Consider the following 18,763-nt stretch of genomic DNA (forward strand, 5'->3'; position numbering starts at 1 on the left):
AGCATACAATAGATACTTTTAAAGTCACCATGGCAGAATAAGATCACATCATCTGCAAAAGCATAGGTGGTTAAGATTGAGATCTTTACACCTTTCAAAGAATTTGAACTTTTCTTTAGCCCCTGCTTTCTTCAAGATCCTGGATAGGTATTACATTTCAAGAACAAAGAGCAGAGGAGACATATGATCTCGCTGCCTTAAGCCTCTGCTAGCCTCAAAATAACCACGCATAGTGCCATTGAACATTAATGAGTATCTAGGAGTTCTTACACAAGTCATAATAAGCTTTATGAACTTGTGAGGGAACTTGAAAGCTTGCAAGATTTCTTCCAGGTAGTCCCAATCCAGGGTGTCATAGGCCTTCTGAATGTCAAGCTTTATCACACATCCTGGTTTGGTCGATTTTCTCCCAAAATATCTGATTAAATCCTGACATATCATTATATTGTGAGCTATGAATCTACCTGAGACAAACCCCCCTTGATTCTGAGCTATAAGGTCTGGCAAGATGTGTTTGAGTCTAGAACATATCAGCTTTGTTGCTATTTTATTGATGACAGTGTAGCAAGCAATAGGTCTATAATCACTCACTGTATTTAGACACTTAATCTTGAGAATAAGTGTAATAGCAATAGAATTTATTTCTTTGAGGAGCTGACCAGACTAAAGAAATGAGGACACTGCTCCAAAGAGATCATCTCCTATAATTTCCCAGTTCTCCTGAAAAAAGTAGCTTGAGTAACCATCTGGGCTTGGGGCTTTAGATCTAGGAACCCCAAATAAAACTTCTCTGACCTCTTCTTTTGTAATGTCCCTAAGTAACATTTCAGCCTGTTCACATGTCACCAGTGGTCGCTGACTCATAATGTTACTCTTCACTTGCTTCTTGTTGCTAAGATTCCTTCCTAGCAAGCTTTTGTAGTAATTAAGCTAGGAATGCCTCAGTCACTTGCTCTGGGTCTTCACATCTTGTTCCTTCTTTGGATTCAATGGATAAAATTCGATTCTGCGTTCTCCTATCTTTAATGATGGCATGAAAAAATGCAGTGTTGTCATCACCCCCTTTAACCCAGTTGACCTTAGCTTTTTGTTGCAAAAAAGAATACAAATCCTTCTGTGCTTGAATGTAGGCCTCCCTGGTGTTTTTTTTCCTTCAGCTGCAGTTCATTATTGAAAGGGTCCTTTTGTAACTCCTCTTGGTAGGCTGTGAGTAAATTTTTTATTTTTATTTCCTTTGCCTTAATGTCTGAGAATGATTTTTTATTTAGCTTCTTTAGCTCTATTTAAGCATCTTCAGTCGGGTCACCAGCTAGTACACAAGAGTACCTTTAATTTGCTGCTGCCAGATCTTAGAGACAATCCCTGAGAACTGTGTGTGTCATGACCACATTCTAAAATACTTAAATGGCTTTTCACCACTAAGAATTTCAGAATATATAGTTAAAACAATTGGAATATGAAAAATTTACAAATTTTTGGAGTTATATTTATTTATAAACGTTCATCAGTTTAAACTAAGATAATATATATTAATTTTAATTATTTTTTTTATGATTGATAAATATATTATTGTTATTAGTTTTAAAATTATACTTTAGACTAATATTTCATTAACTTAAAGAGAAACTTATAAAAGATAATATATACGACACTGCACATAATACAATTCTAGACTAATCCTACGTTCAATGGTTAATTAGATTCTAATTCAAATTGTTTATAACCCTTATACTTAGAAGATATCCAAATATATAATTTACAAAAGAAACACGATAATATAATGAGCAAGAAAGCCAAACAAGCTAACCCTATAAATTTTAAGGCTTAAGATAAAATAATTATACATTGTTCCATTACTTTTTGATAGGTTTCTTTATTCTCCCTATTAAAAGAAAGGAAAATCAAATTATCATGTTCAGAAACATCAGTTTTCATGGTATCTTGCCAAGATGTATCTATTGCTACTGCTAAAGCATCTGCATAATGTTTCATCTTTAAGAAGTAATCGTTGATCGAAATTGATCCTCTCTTCGTGGATTGCAGAAGACCACGAATTTGGAGAATTCTTGCTTTGTATTTGGTAGCGTAGAGTTGAGTCAATATCGTCCAGATATCGGTCAAGCTTTGACAGTTTTGTTGGAACTTATTTTACAAGGATCTAGATTTACTAACATGTATGTTGATTAACACCCTAAATATGAATTCTCTAAAATAATAAAATTAAACACATAAGAGTTTAGAAAACTTTATATTGATGGCAGCGGAATAATATGCCTCCTTCCGCTCAAAGCTCTAACCCTTGTTCTTTTATTTTGTCACAGAGTAATAACAAGATCTGAGCTTGGATCTCTTTCTCCTTCAGTTTGGTTAACCACCGTCTTCCGCACTATGATTGAGTACTTGATTTGATATGCGTGGGCATGGTACTCTATCACTAAGGCTCGAATATGATGAAGAACAACAAGAAGGTTTAAAATCACTATGAAAGGAGTCTCTCATCTACTAGTTGTCTGACAGAGTTAGAAAATTAGGTTTAGGTTGGTTGAAGTGGGTTTGATGAGAATGAGAGCTTCATGTTCCTTTTATAGTATTTCAACTAGAGTTTAGAATTTAATTATATGAATTAAAAAAGAATAAAATAATGGGTAAAAATCCCTTCTAGTGGCCGACCACTTAATGAGCCTCACTAGTTACAATTTTGCCACTTTATTTCAACTATTTATCCATTCTTTCAATATAATGCCATATTTTCTAATTGCAATCCTATAAATGTCAAAACTATTTATTTAATAATTATAATTAATTATCAAATAAAATTAGCATTCAACTTATTCATTAATTAGACTTAACAAAGTCTCTTAATTAACAAATAAATCCCTAATCTCTTTTCTTCACAATTAAGCTATTGCTTAGTGAAAATTTATAAATAAGACATAATCTAATTTTAGAATTATAATTGATTAATTAAAACTAATTAACTGAGTCTGCAAGCAGTATTATCTCAAATAGTGTAGGGACCATGGGCCTATATAATCAAGCTTTTAATAAGTAGAACTAGAATTTACTAATAAGTACATTCTCTAACCTATTGCGCCACTATAGATTTGAAATTGCATTCTTAATCATATAGAACGCTCTGTATGTAGCAAGATATAGATATACTATAAATTATCCATCGTTCTAATCCAAATAGTCAAAGATCTTCTATAGATGATCTACATCGAGAAGGGACAAATTTACCATTCTACCCTTCAAATATTTAATGACATTGCCTTAGATATTGAATTCATAACCATTGCATAATGAATTGATCAAAACGAAACTATTGCTGAAATGCAGGGATGTGAATGTTATTTGCAAGAAACTATTGTGGTGGCGGAATTTCGCCAAGGAGATAGCCCTCAAGAGTGTAACCTCGAACAGCCGCAAGAATATAGATCTCCACAATGTGTAATTCGACTGATTGAGTTTGAGATTTAGTGGAAGTAAGTTTTTGTTTGGTAAGACATTTGGAGGAGCTTCTAGAGCTAGTACTGGTGTTGTCGGTTAAGCATTTTTTTGGTGCTTTTGGTTGATTGGAAGCCATAACTCTGATACTATACTAAAACTTGAAGCTTTGTGTTCTTGATGAGAGAGAGAGAGAGAGATAGAGGTAGAATGAATTGTGGAAATGGTTTAAGCTGCTAAACTAACTCAGTTGAGTTGAAATTCTTTATTTATATACATGGACTTGATAAGGGATTTTACGACTGAAAGCTAACTAAATTCATAATAGAATTTTGCGCGGTTAGAAATGTATAATAGACTTAATGTACTTATCTCTAGCTAAATCATTTTCCTAATGTTCTTCATTTTTACAATACCTAAAAATTTTGTTGCGAGAATTTTTTTACAAGAGGGAATATGAGGATTATAATCAAATACACTAAACGTATAACATCATGATTACATTAGTAGAAGAAAAATAGATTACAACTCATTGCAATAATACATCACACTTTATATATGACCACAAAGAAGAGAAAAAAAATTCTCAAAGGCTTAAACAAGGTTAAGGACTTTTGTCCTAAAAGTCATTTCTTCCTTTGTGTGGACACTTTGGAAAATTTAAGAATATTTTTTAGAATTTATCAAGCTTCATATACTCTGTGTAGTTTCTATAAATGAGCATATCATCACAAGGTTCTAACCAAACAAGTGATTTCAACAAGTGTCTCACAAGTGAACAAGTGGTCACTATTTATAGAGAATTCACTCCTATTTGAACATGAATGACCATCATAAAGCCCTTGACTATTACGAATCATAAACTGGGCATTCATGAAATTAATTAGGTTATTTAGGGGTTTTTTAGCTGTTAGAAACATCTCAAACATTCAAAAAATTGGTTACGTATATTTTTCAACTTTTGTTATTTTTTCTTCAAAATTTTCCAAACTACTCTCACTAGATTCCGGATCAATTATACACCTTATAAATAAAAAAATCAAGTCTACAATAGTTATATTTTTAATAATTATCATTCATTCACATTCAAACAAAATTAGTAATACCTTTTACTAATTTAAAAGTGATAATGGAATGCTCAGTTACACAAGTTTGCGATCATCATTTCTCAATAATTTACCATTCATCTATGATGTAACCTCTTATGTGTTACTTTTTGACAAAAATATTATTTTGTCACACTTAATTATTATTTATTTATTTTTTTTTTGAAAGGAAATTCAACTTTATTTATCCTTCAAATTCAGCAACCACACTAGGAAGCAACTCAGTTGGGATATTTCCCATACTGAAAACACGACCAGGATGTAACATAGAAGCTCTAGCAAACTCATAAGCGACTATATTAGCTGACCGTTTCACAAAATTAAAAGAAACGTTACTAACTTGAGTAAGTAAAATCTTACAATCAGAAATAATTTCACCAAATAAAGAACTTGCATGAATAGTACTTCTCAAGGCTTGAACCACCAACAAACAGTCGGTTTCAATAATGGCCGTATGCACTGGATGTTTTTTTAGCCAACTCAATGCTTCACGAAAGCTTATCGCCTCAACAACCGTCGGATGAGCTGATCCAATAAAAAGCTTTGTTAGAGCATTCAATAGAAAACCATTATGATCCCGAATTACCCACGCCACACCAAAACGATTTTGCTCTTCAAAAATTGCTGCATCTACATTTATCTTAATGCTATTCACCTCTGGTTTGACCCATTATAAACATTATAAAAATTTCACTCATTTCCACTCCAAATTATAGTTGCAATCCTTGAATCAATGTATAATTATATCGGGAAATTCTGAAATAATATTATTCATACACAAATTATTCTTCTACAAATGAATTATTTCTCAGTCTTTATATAAAATTAACCATGAATATTATAGATAACATCTTTTAGGAATAGACAGCACACATATAAGTAAGGAAGGTGATTGAATTAAACCAACAATCTAAATGTTGTTCCTTCTATTACAGAAGGCTACAAAAAGCAATGCCAAAGCTGCAGACTTAAAAATGGTGGAGAAGGGAATGCCATACTTTCCTTTCCCAAATAACCCTTTCAAGATATTCCACAAGCACAATACCAACCACAAACTACAAAAGACCTCCAAAGCCCCTGAGCCGTGACCTGCACCACTGCGAACTGGCGGTTTCAACCTTAGAAATGCCATAGCCAACGCTATGAGTTGGACCAATAATAAGGTTGTGACCGGCACAAAGACTGGTGACTCGTCAAAGGTGAATGTACCAACCCCAGCATTTATATGATCATCATGATCACTAATAGTACCTGAAGTTGATTGGTCTTTTTTGGTCACTTCAAATACTGTCTCTGAAATTCCTATAAGCTTTAGTATCACACCAATTACTCCCAAAATCCAAGGGCCCATTGAGATTATTCTTGTCATTTTCTGATTGTTCCACCACGCTTTGATTGATTGTCCAGTGGCAATGTACTCTGATATTGTGTATAGATTGTACACCACAAATATCGATATTGGAATGATGAACGTTGGTTCTTGGCTCTACATTTAATTTCACACATTCAGAACTAGTAATAAATAGAACAAATATCTATAATTGTAACATGTCTTAATAGATTTAGCTTGTTATAATTATAACTTGAAATATGAAAGAGCATTGTGGTTACCTGAGGATATAACTGGGAGTTGGTAATAATAGAATAGGCTAGTAGAAGAGAATAGCAAAGCTCAGGAATGGAGCAGAACCCCCAAAGGAGAACCCAAAGATAGGCCAAGCATTGTCTGAATTGAAGTTTGTCGAATATAGTGAAGAAAATGGGGCAGTTTCTCCCTACTAGTATTTCTAGAAGGCCTGTGGCCCATCTTTTCTGTTGGATCATAGAACCAGGCCCATTAGTAGGTGTGCATCCAAGAAAAGCTGGTGGATCTGGTACACAAAAAGCAGATCTCCAACCTTTCTTATGGATACAAAGCCCAGTATTCATATCTTCTGTCGTTGACCCATACATCCACCCAACCTGCACCAAATCATAATAAACAGACTACATAAGATAGGAAAAACGTCAACTGTCGCCAATTTTTTTATACAAACCTGTCCCTCAAATTAATAAGAGAAATGGATAAAGGCACAAGTCTCTTATGTGTCAATATTACTATTATTAATTCAATTAAGTATTTGGTACCATATAATTTAATATAATAGTTTTTAGAGAGTATCGCCAGCCAATCGCAACTCGACATGTCTAGAAAGTACTAAGTACCACTAGTACCTAATAGCAATGCTCAATTAATAATTGCCACCCATTTTGATTTTTTCTACTTCATTTATTAACTTTTTCAAACATATGTAACCTTTTTTGTAGGTTCCATCGTATTATTCCGTTTAAATGTTAATGTGTCTTTGTAAATTAACAACTTTGCTCCCTCAATTTTAAAAACTATCAAATCGTACACCCTAAAACTAAAAATGAGAAAGATTCAATATTTTTTTTCAATAAATCTTCAAAAATTAATTTAGATGTTAAAAAAATCATTTGAACAATTAAAAAAATTAAAAAGGAAATTAAAATTTTAAAACTAATTAAGCAATTTAATTTTTTTTTTTTTATGAAAAATCTATTTAGATATAAAAAAATATATTTTAAAAATTTAATTTTGTAAAAACTAAATTTTAGGAGAATAAGTTTAAGTTTTTTTTTTTTTTTTTTGCTCCAAAATTTTTAATTTGTTTAAGTAAACATAATATTTTTTTTAGTTTAATTTATTACTTATTTTTAAAATAATTTTATATTTTTATTTATTTTTTAAGATATGACTTTATAAATATAAATAAGCTTAATTATTTTTTCTAAAAAAAGCTTAGTTTGTTTGAATTATTTATTAGATTTTTAATAATTTTACTTTAATTTTTTAAGGTACGTGTTTATAAATAAAATAAAATTTAAAAATATTTTTTTTTAGGAATAATTTAGATTTTCTAAGTAAACTTAATATTTTCTAATTAATTTAATATTTTTCTCAAGTGTTTTAATAATTTTATTAATTTTTTCAGAATTAATAGATCATTATAACTTTAAAATTTAACAGAAATGACATAATCATGTAACTGTTACATTTTAGGGAGAATTTTTAACAAGTAATATATTTTAGAGAGCAAGATCACATAGTATCGAAGGTTCAGGGGACAAATATATATAATATTTGTCTTTTTAATAATAATTAATGATATTGAAATAAATATAAACTAGTTTATTTTCTAAATAAAATAAAACATATAATTTTATGAATAAATATTAAAAATATATTTCTTAAGATAAATTTTGTACGCATTATAAATTTTTTTACTTTTAGTCAAAACAAAACTTGTGATTAAAAGTGAAAATTATAACTAATTATAATTCATTATATATTTCTATGTTGTGACTAAAAAGTACGTTGCTAAAAATATTAGTCACAAAAATAATTATTTGTTGTGACTAAGGGCTTATTTGTTACGTTGTATTAAATCGTATTGTATTGTATCGTATTATATTGAATTAGATTATATATCATATTTTTATATAATACTATGTTAAATTTTAATTTATACTAAGATATTATATATTTAAGTATTCATAAAAGTGAATACTACATATAGTTTTATACAAAAATATTGTATCAAATACAATTCAATATAATATTATACAATACAATACAATGTAATATAGCATACTTAACGAAACTTAAATGTGTTTTTAGTGATAATATTTATTAGGACTAAAACTAAATTAGTGATGATTTATATCTAAAAGGAGTTGGATAGGAAAATTGGGGAGAGGTGATTTTTTTTCCGGATGATGTCCCTTCATTCATATGTATCCATATATCTCACCCATTTCTCTCATCATCTTGGCCAATGGCCTTTGTTAAGGGAATCGGTTATGGTTGTTAGAGTTAGTTTGATTAGCTGTCACATTCTGTTATTTCTGTTTGATCTTAACTAACTCTCTTCCATGCTTTGTATCATGTGTATATATTCTGTACTTGATTCCCAGTATAATCAATAAGACACTTCTTTGTCTTCTTCATCTTTTCTCTATCTTTTCTCTCTCTGTTCTTTGTTGCTCTGTTTCTTTTACTTCCTTTGGTTATGCTTCTCTTCTTTCTGCAACAATGTCAAGGAGATACAAGTCTCCTAACATGGTATCAGAGCTAGAGTTTCCACCATTAATGGCGAATATGGCAACCTCTGGTCCTGGATCGAATGTAAATGGTGGAAATCCGATCAATGCCTCAAACCGAAATCAAAACAGAGCATCAGATGAGAACGCTCCTGTTCATTTTAATCACTCGATTTCCATTAAACTTAACGATCATAACTTCCTTCTTTGGAAACAACAGGTCTTGGCAGCCATACGAGGAAATCGATTGACGAAATTCATTCAAGATTCAGCTCCTCCTCCACAGTTCTTGAATGATACAGACAAAGCCAATGGCAACTACAATCCTGCCTTCACTGACTGGGAGGTGCAAGATCAACTCCTAGTCTCATGGCTTCTGTCGTCAATGACTGAAAGTCTCTTAACTCGGATGGTCGGATGCAACTCCGCTCGTCAGATCTGGAGCGCCTTGGAGAAGTATTTTGCTCTGCGAGTCTCATCAAAGATACTGGAGTTTCGAACGAAGCTTCAAAATCTTCGCAAAGGATCGATGTCGCTGAATGAGTATCTGCTGAAAGTCAAACAAACTGTCGATCTTCTTGCCAGTGTAGGAGAGAAACTCAATGATCGTGATCATATATCTGCAATCTTCAAAGGTCTTCCCAGTGAATATGACACATTCATAATTTCCTCCAACACTAGAATAGAGGGATATACTGTCGCAGAAATCGAAGCTTTGCTTCTATCGTCTGAATCAAGAATTGAGAAAATTGATCCTGAACAAGAAATGAGTGCCAATCTTGTCAAGACTGATGTTGAATTCTCTCTTGAACAAGAACCGAGTCTTGAAGCCTATTATGCTCAGTTCAATCGAAATATGAAGCCTCCTGTGCCAAATCGAAGCTTCTCACAGCCATTTTTTAATTCTCCTAGAAGTGGATATACTGCTGGAACTCCCAGGGGAACTGGTTTTTCATCATATCAGCAAGGTTCTAACTCTCGTGGAGGAGCTTTTATGGGCAGAGGAACCAGGTTTCCCCCTCCACCTTCTAGGATTCAATGTCAGCTCTGTCACCGACTTGGCCACAGTGCGATAGACTGCTTTTATCGATTTGATAAAAGTTTCACAGGTGCTAATACCAATATTCAACAACAACCTCAGGCTAACTTGGCTCAAAATTCAGCTGTTGCACCTACAGATCCAAACTGGTACCCAGATTCTGGTGCAACAAATCATTGCACTCCTGATGTGCAAAATCTGATGCATAGAGCTGATTACAATGGCCAAGAGAATCTCTTTGTGGGCGACGGCACAGGTTTGTCCATCTCTCATATTGGTAATTCTTCAATTCTTACTAGTTCTAATCACTCTTTAGTCCTTAACAACTTGCTTCATGTCCCAAAAATCACCAAAAATCTGCTTAGTGTATCCAAGTTTGCTAAGGATAACAAAGTGTTCTTTGAATTTCACCCTGATTTCTGTCTTGTTAAGGACCAGGTAACTCGAACCACTCTCCTGACTGGTGTTCACAGGAATGGCCTGTATTCTTTTGACCATATTCAGCTCCAGCCCCCTCCCACTTCAAACACAACTTCTGTTCCTGATCAACCAGACAGCAATCAGTGTTGTTCTTTTCAAGCCAATGTCCTGAGTTCTGAATGTTCTAATTGTAATAATCCTAGCACTTCATTGTACTCTTTATGGCACAATAGGCTAGGTCATCCTAGTGAAAAAGTTGTTAGACAAGTTCTTCACTCTTGTAATATTTCTGTCAATAATAAAGAACAATTCTCTATTTGCTCTGCTTGCTGTCTTGGTAAGATTCACAAACTCCCCTTTCCAAAATTTTCCATGACAGAATACAATAAACCTCTGCAACTTGTAGTTACAGATCTATGGGGTCCTTCCCACACTACATCTCTCAATGGATACAAGTATTATATCCATTTTCTAGATGCCTACACTAGGTTCACTTGGCTTTATTTACTCAAAAACAAGTCTGATGCACTAAAGACTTTTCAGCTGTTCAAAGCTGAAGCTGAACTTCAGTTAGGCACCAAAATACAAGTCTTGCAGAGTGACTGGGGGGGGGGAATACCGGTCCTTTACACCATACCTAAACCAATGTGGCATAGTTCATAGGCATCCTTGTCCCACAACCCACGAGCAAAATGGCTTGGCCGAACGAAAGCATAGACATATCGTTGAGAACGGCCTCACCTTACTTGCTCAAGCCTCTATGCCATTAAAATTTTGGGATGAAGCTTTTCGCACCGCTGTCTACATCCACAATAGGCTTCCTACACCAATTCTTGGTAATAAATCCCCAATAGAAGTGTTGTTCAACATTACACCTGACTATACAACCTTCAAAACATTTGGATGCCAATGCTTTCCCAATATAAGACCCTACAACAAACATAAAATGCAGTTTAGATCCTCACCATGCACTTTTCTTGGTTATAGCATAAACCATAAAGGATATAAGTGTTTAGACTCCAATGGCCGTGTCTACATCTCTAGAGATGTTATATTTGATGAGTTAGTTTTTCCTCATGCAAATTCCAAGTCTGTAGAGTCAGATGAACCAATAAGTTATCTGCCCTCTGCACTAATTCCCATTTCATCTAACTCATCCACTGATACAAGTCATAGGCCTATATCCACTCACTCTTATCCTTTAAGGAATGAACCAGGTGAGTCATCTACTTCTGTGTATCCCATTCCTCCACACGTGTCCCATCATCCACCTGCTACTATAGTAACTCACTCAAATTCTTCTCTCAACTCCAATCCAACACCTGCTACTATAGATACTACCATCCCGGCTATTCCCATCACTACTCCACCAAGTGTATCAAATTCTGACCCTGTTCCAACCACCAATTCTCACCCCATGACCACAAGAGCCAAAGCTGGTATTCACAAACCAAAGATTTATCTCTCAGAAAAAATACCAACCACCTTCAAAACTGCCCTCCAGTATGAGAAATGGAGACAAGCCATGTCAGATGAGATTCTTGCTCTTGTGAGAAACAAAACATATACTTTGGTTCCATTGCCTGCTGGAAGAGAACCTATTGGATGCAAATGGGTGCTTCGCATTAAAGAAAACAGTGATGGCTCTCTTAACAGGTACAAAGCCAGGTTAGTCGCAAAAGGTTTTCACCAACAACCTGGTTTTGACTACACTGAGACCTTTAGTCCAGTTATTAAACCTGTAACAATCCGAGTTGTTCTCACTCTAGCAATATCCAAGGGATGGCAAATAAGGCAACTAGATGTCAATAATGCCTTTTTAAATGGGGATTTGACTGAAGAAGTATATATGACACAGCCACCTGGCTTTGAAGATCCAACACAACCTCACCTTGTTTGCAAGTTGCACAAAGCTCTCTATGGTTTAAAACAGGCACCCAGGGCATGGTTTGACAAACTACATAACTGCCTCATCTCCTTCGGTTTTGTCTCATCCAAGTCTGATCACTCATTGTTCATCCATCATACCACAACCTCTGTTACAATGGTTTTGGTATATGTCGACGATATATTGATAACAGGCAGTGATTCTCAAGCTGTGTCCTCTCTAATTCAGTCCCTGCATCAAAACTTCTCCCTCAAAGACCTTGGTACACTAAAATACTTTCTTGGTATCGAAGTGTTATCCACAACCAATGGTCTACTGCTGTGTCAAAGTAAGTATGCAAGAGACTTACTGTCTCGTGCCCAGATGCAGGATGCAAAGCCTATTCACACTCCCATGATCAGTGGCCAGAAGATCTCAGCATATGGCAGTGAAGTCTTTGATAATCCTCAAATGTACAGATCGATTGTGGGGGCTTTACAATACCTTACAATAACAAGACCTGAGCTATCATATAGTGTCAATAAGGTATGTCAATTCATGCAAAAGCCTCTTCAATCTCATTGGCTTGCTGTCAAGCGCATCCTACGATATGTTGCTGGAACAATACACTATGGCTTACACATGCAAAAGTCTCCAAGTTTTGAAGTCAAGGCCTTCTGTGATGCGGATTGGGCCACTGACATTGATGATCGTAGATCCACATCTGGCTTTGCCATATTTTTTGGGTCAAATTTAATTGCCTGGAAATCGCAGAAACAACATACAATTTCTCGCTCAAGTACGGAGGCTGAATATCGAAGCCTTGCCAATGTTGTGGCTGAGTTAGCTTGGCTTCAATCCTTGTTCTTCGAATTACACATTGAGCTGCCCCAACCTCCAGTTGTTTGGTGCGATAATCTCAGTACAGTCCTGCTCACTGCGAACCCGGTTCTTCATGCTCGTACAAAACACATTGAGTTGGACTTGTACTTCGTGCGAGAAAAAGTTCAGCAACACAAAGTTGCTGTCAAACATGTTCCTGCTATTGATCAGCTTGCAGATGGTTTCACCAAGGCAATTTCAAGTCAACACTTCCCTCAATTTCGGTCCAAACTCACCATTGTCGATAGCTCCAACTCTGAGTTTGAGGGGAGGTGTTAAGGGAATCGGTTATGGTTGTTAGAGTTAGTTTGATTAGCTGTCACATTCTGTTATTTCTGTTTGATCTTAACTAACTCTCTTCCATGCTTTGTATCATGTGTATATATTCTGTACTTGATTCCCAGTATAATCAATAAGACACTTCTTTGTCTTCTTCATCTTTTCTCTATCTTTTCTCTCTCTGTTCTTTGTTGCTCTGTTTCTTTTACTTCCTTTGGTTATGCTTCTCTTCTTTCTGCAACAATGTCAAGGAGATACAAGTCTCCTAACAGCCTTCCATTTTATATTTAGCAGCAACAAACTTGTTAAAACTTTGAAGTGAGTGATGCGATATTATTTTGACATGACAAGTAGAAAAATCAAAATTGTGCACCACATTGGTACATATTATACATATAACCACTATAAGTATATATGCACCAAAACATTAAATCATTATATATAGACACCGATGGTATGACCTTTTAAAATGGTTGATCCCGTCCAAAGTTAAATGTATTGGTTAAAATAAATTAAGAGTGTAATATTTTAGTGCATGAACTTAATTACCTTTGTACCCCAGCTAGTGCCACTTTCGTAGATGCAGCTTGCAACATGATATGCAGTCTCCACAGATATTGTTTGAAGCCTTATTTCAGAAGCTGTGATATAATTTCCTTTCAAGGCATTGGTTGCTGCTCCGGCAAACTCCTTCGACTTTCCAAATTGTTTTATAAGCAACCCCTCATCTTGTTCGCCTTATTTTTCAGGAGACAAATAAAATTTTATATCGTGTTAATTATTATTATTTATCATATCGATTATCGATCTAATAAAAATGAAGATAAAAAGAATAATATATACAATTAATATTTTTGGTGTCTTCTGGTGATAAACCATATATGATTTTTCGGCTATGGAAACATCCGGTTCCACTGTAACATGGTCCTTGAAGTCCTGCTATTCCCTTGGCCATGTACTATAGATAATAGGATAATTCACTTAATTAATTAGTACAATTATTAATCAAATATATCTAAAAATGTATTAATTAAAACATATATATGGTTTAAATTATTAATTAATTATGCTCACACCTCAAATATAACGATCATTTGATTTCCAAAAGGATCATCCTTAAGTCTATCATAGAAAACTTGTGGAAATTGAACAAATGCGATGTCGTTTAGAGGTTTGGGACCTGATAGCAAGCACATTGCTCTCAAAACAACATTTGGGTCGTTCACAAACATGTCACAATCAACGTTCAACATATATGGAGCATTTGTCATCAATCCTGAAACTCTGGTCTGTGCATATATATATATATATATATATATATATTATTAATGCTCATAATAATGTTAGTGAGCTTCAATATATATTTATTCAATTGAACATATTAACATTAAAATTTGTAATTACAAAATATTATACAATAAAGAAAGAAAAAAAAAACCAACAAAAATTAAAGATTACGTACCAAAACATTCATTGCGCCAGCTTTGTAATGATGTGTATGCTTTGGCCGCTTCTCTCTTGAAATATAAACTAAATGTGGCAATTCATCTGTAACACCTTTTTTATTCTCCCATATTACCTTTAAAATAATGTTATGGTAAATTTATGCCTTTAATAATCTTATTATAATATGTTGTTCACACATAAATTACACACAAACATAACACATATTATCTAAAATTAATTAAGGAATATAAAATCCATTCGAATAAAATTAATTTTACTAATAATACAAATTAAACCTTGATTATAGTTGGATGATTATTTCGTTGCGTGTTGACAAACATTTCAAAATCACCGCTAAGACCACTTGGAACTGACATTTTCAGTGCATTCTCAATTTTGCAGCTTAGCTGCTCATACTCATCCTGAAACAAACAAATGGAGACAAAGGCACAATATATCACTTTCAGAAGAAAGAAAAGAAAATGGAGCACAATGAAAGTAAATACCTATACCAACCTTCTTTATTTTTTCATTTATTTTCCTTGTCGTTTTCTTTCACAAGTTGTGTGACTGTATTGTGGATTTCTCTATTAATATATATCTAAATTTAAACCTTCTTCATTAATTGTTGAAAGTACAATAATTAACAAATTGACATTAAGAAGATTCGGGAAAAAAAATAAAAAATCAGCAAAAAAACAAGAAAAAGTTTTCCTCGAATATGAATAAATATACTCAAAACTGATTTGTAAAGAGGTGAGAATAATTATTTGATTTTATTAGCTAAATTGTCCTTTCTGATATAAAATAAATAAATAACCCAAATGGCATCTTTTCGGAGAGAAGAGTTTTTTTTTACTTTATTCTATCAGGTGACCTCACTCTTCAATTTATAAGTAAACTATATGTGAATCAGAATTATATAGATACATATAAATATAAATGATTCAACTTATAGGCACCACCTAGCACTTTCTCGACATGTTATATTGCGATTGGTTAGTAATATTCCCTAAAAGCTATTATATTAAATTATATGGGACTCGATATTTAATTGGACCAATAGCCACATTGACATATAGTAGGGTGCTAAACAGTACTAATGCACACTAATGCCCTTTAACATTTCTAATATCGTAAACATTAGAAATAATTTTGTTCTTTTGCTTTGTTCAGAATTGAAGAATTTTAAAAGATATATGTGAGAGAAAAATAAATCTTTTGTTTGAATCAAAATAAGTGCACAAATTCTATTTGCACATAATAAAATCAAAGATGTGGTCTATTATACCTTCATACGTATCCATTCTTGTTGAAAATCCCTTAAGTACTTTTTATTAGTACTATGATGATCAGATGAGGAGGAAGTATCATCATCATCACTGCTGTAGAAGTATCTAAAAGGTGCTCTAACTTGAACATTGTGCTTTTTACAAAATGGAACCCAAAGCTTAGCAAACTTGGATGCTTCAATGAGAGAGTAAAGTATAATAGGAGAGCATCCATCATCTGACACGTAGCAAGCTAGCTTGTGAGTTGGATAATCCACTGCTAACAAAGATAGGACTGTGTTTATGGTCATAATAGCCGGTTCTAACACTGCATCCGCCGTTGTCACAAACATGTCCACCGAAGGTAGCTCACCCCTCCTAATGACATAACATAACATAACATTAATTTATAAATTCTACTTTTTTTATTAATTAACAACATAATTATAGAACAAGATCAAAAAGAATGAGGTAGTAAATTAATGTGGTTTTACCATTGTAAGAGTCGTTCAGGATAGGTTTTGTAGTGTACAGGATTCCATTTGGTGCTGATGATGAGGACCCAATAGAAGGTAAACCACAGCTCGCATAGTAAAGCCAGGTGCCAAAAGGTATCATGATTTTGGTAAGAGACGATTCGATAAGTAGGAAGAGATAGGAGGAGGAAGAAGATTATGATATGGAACAAGTTCTTCACAAAATTCTTACTTGAAACTTTTTCACATAAAGGATGACTAGAGCTTCCGATATCCATAATACCCACCACCTAAACTTCCTTTTTATTTTTACTTTAAGATCAGATCCGTTAGATGTATTGTGAGTAGTTGAAGGTCATGATATACATGGTTATCATATATAAGAGCTAGGATTCTCTGTCTATATATACTACAAAAGAAAAGCTATTTTTAATAACAATTTTTTATTCACAACATAATTTTTTTATTACTATATTTAACATTTAGTCACAACGAAAAATATATAATTACTTGTGACTAAAATATAGTATTTATATACAAGTTGTCACTAATTTAATTTTAGTCACAATAAGTATTGTGACCAAACTAAAAGCACATTTTTGTGACTAATACATTTAGTCACAATATAGGAATTATTATTTATAATTAGTCACAATTTTTTTACTTTTAGTCACAAGTTTTGTTGTGACTAAAAGTGAGATTTTTTGTAGCGGGAGAAGGATCGATGTTGTTTCACCTGATGGACGGTTCCGCATTCAATGTGGATCGTTCAATCTTGTGTGTAATTGATTTAAGGGTTGAGATTCAATAAAATATTGTACACATAAGCAGTAGGGGTATTTGGTTAAAAAAATACCCATTAATCGATTAGCTTTTTAAAAATAATAATAAATATTGATGTGATAGTTATTTCAGTTATTACTTTTTTAACTACTCATTTTCTTCATTTCTTCATCTTCTTCTTTTCACTTCACCGAATGCTATCCTCTTCTCATCTTCTTCTTCTCAATCGATGGTGTAGAGAAAGCTTGGAGGGTTAGAGATTCCAAATTAAGAAGCACTTGAGAGTTAATCAAGTTAGCCTTTTTTAAAAAAAACTTCTCATCTTCATTTATGCTTTAATTTTTCTAGAGGTTGTAGGGTTAGTCCATATTTATTTGGCATTATATAATTCGGGTGTTTGGTGTTTATAAGAATTGTGTTTTGTTAATTAAGATGTTATGACCTCTGTGCTATATTATTTTTCTATAAACTTGGAATATATAAGGCTTTTGATTAGTGCTATATTGTTTTTCTTTTTACTTATTAGAAAATCTAGGGATTCGATTAAGATTTTAGGACTCTGTACTATTTGTTGATAGTTTGTCGGCAATAGATATTTTGAACATAAAACAGATATAATTGTGCAAGAGAGAGACAAGGTATGTACATCTTCCCAACAATCACTTTTACATTGAAACTATATACATATATCTACTATGAGAATAACATTATGTCATTTAGACAAATAATGTAACTTATTGGTTAAATCGATTATTTATAATAATAAAATGGGTTAAAACTAGTGCATGCAAATTTATATTAAATTTATTATTAGTGTAATTGAAATTTATTTTTGATACATATCAATATATTTTGACATTCCAAAGCTTACCATCGCCATCAAAATAAATCTATAATACTATGTGGGCCCGTTTGGTACGCAAGACTGAACTGGATTAGACATGCTAATTTGTCCAGTCCAGTGTTTAGACATGTTGGAAGTATGGGTAACTAATCCAGCTAATCTCATCTATCTGAGATTATTTATCCCATCATAATCTCATGTAGAGGAGATTTTTTTTTATCATTTATTTAATTTTAATTTTATTAATATATTTTAAATTTAATAAGAATTTAAATGAAAGAATTATTAAACATTTATTTATAATTTTTCTTATCAAAAATTTATTCATGAAAATTAGTAAAAATGTATAATTTTAAATTATCATACATAAGCTTTCAAAATTAAAATATTATTAATTAAACAATAGTTACTTTTTTTTTTTTTTTGAAAATGAAAGTCATTTTATTAAACGAAAATCTCCGTTACCAAACTAGGCAACAACTCAATTGGAACAGTGTCCAAGTTGAACAGGCGATCATGGTGAGATATAGAGGCCCTCGCAAAGGAATGAGCCACTACATTTGCTGATCGTTTTACAAAATGAAAAGAAATATTACGCAAATAACTTAACAAATTCCTACAATCACTAACAACTTTGCCAAATAAAGAAATCATAACCATAGAGCTATGGACAACTTGAACAACTGAAAGGCAATCCGTTTCTAAAGTCACATGAAGCCATGAATGATCCTTGATCCAACTCAATGCCTCCCGGACTCCAATTGCTTCAGCCACCACCGGAGAAATTGTGCCATGAAAC

The 18,763-nt window shown here is 33.1% G+C and overlaps 1 protein-coding gene across 1 annotated transcript; it reads right to left on the reverse strand.

Annotated features, from left to right (window-relative positions):
• Positions 1-5,294: 5,294 nt before the first annotated feature.
• LOC115701037 (cellulose synthase-like protein H1) lies at positions 5,295-16,755 on the reverse strand. Its single transcript, XM_030628720.2, has 9 exons — positions 16,356-16,755; positions 15,882-16,239; positions 14,887-15,012; positions 14,607-14,723; positions 14,221-14,433; positions 13,988-14,102; positions 13,694-13,881; positions 6,165-6,515; positions 5,295-6,039 (listed from the first exon to the last, which is right to left on the reverse strand). The coding sequence occupies exons 1-9, from the start codon at positions 16,613-16,615 to the stop codon at positions 5,464-5,466; spliced, it is 2,304 nt and encodes a 767-aa protein (XP_030484580.2). The 5' UTR covers positions 16,616-16,755; the 3' UTR covers positions 5,295-5,463.
• Between the last annotated feature and the right edge of the window lie 2,008 nt (positions 16,756-18,763).

This window comes from Cannabis sativa, chromosome 8 (assembly GCF_029168945.1).
Source record: "Cannabis sativa cultivar Pink pepper isolate KNU-18-1 chromosome 8, ASM2916894v1, whole genome shotgun sequence".
In the NCBI taxonomy this organism is placed as follows: Eukaryota; Viridiplantae; Streptophyta; class Magnoliopsida; order Rosales; family Cannabaceae; genus Cannabis; species Cannabis sativa.

Excerpts from the sequence above, each read along its gene's own strand:
- LOC115701037 (XM_030628720.2), bottom strand. The coding sequence starts at position 16,615 with ATGGATATCGGAAGCTCTAGTCATCCTTTATGTGAAAAAGTTTCAAGT. Across the intron at positions 14,434-14,606 it reads CTGGCGCAATGAATGTTTTG|ACCAGAGTTTCAGGATTGAT; the intron begins GTACGTAATCTT and ends ATATATGCACAG. Across the intron at positions 13,882-13,987 it reads AGACACCAAAAATATTAATT|GCGAACAAGATGAGGGGTTG; the intron begins GTATATATTATT and ends CTGAAAAATAAG.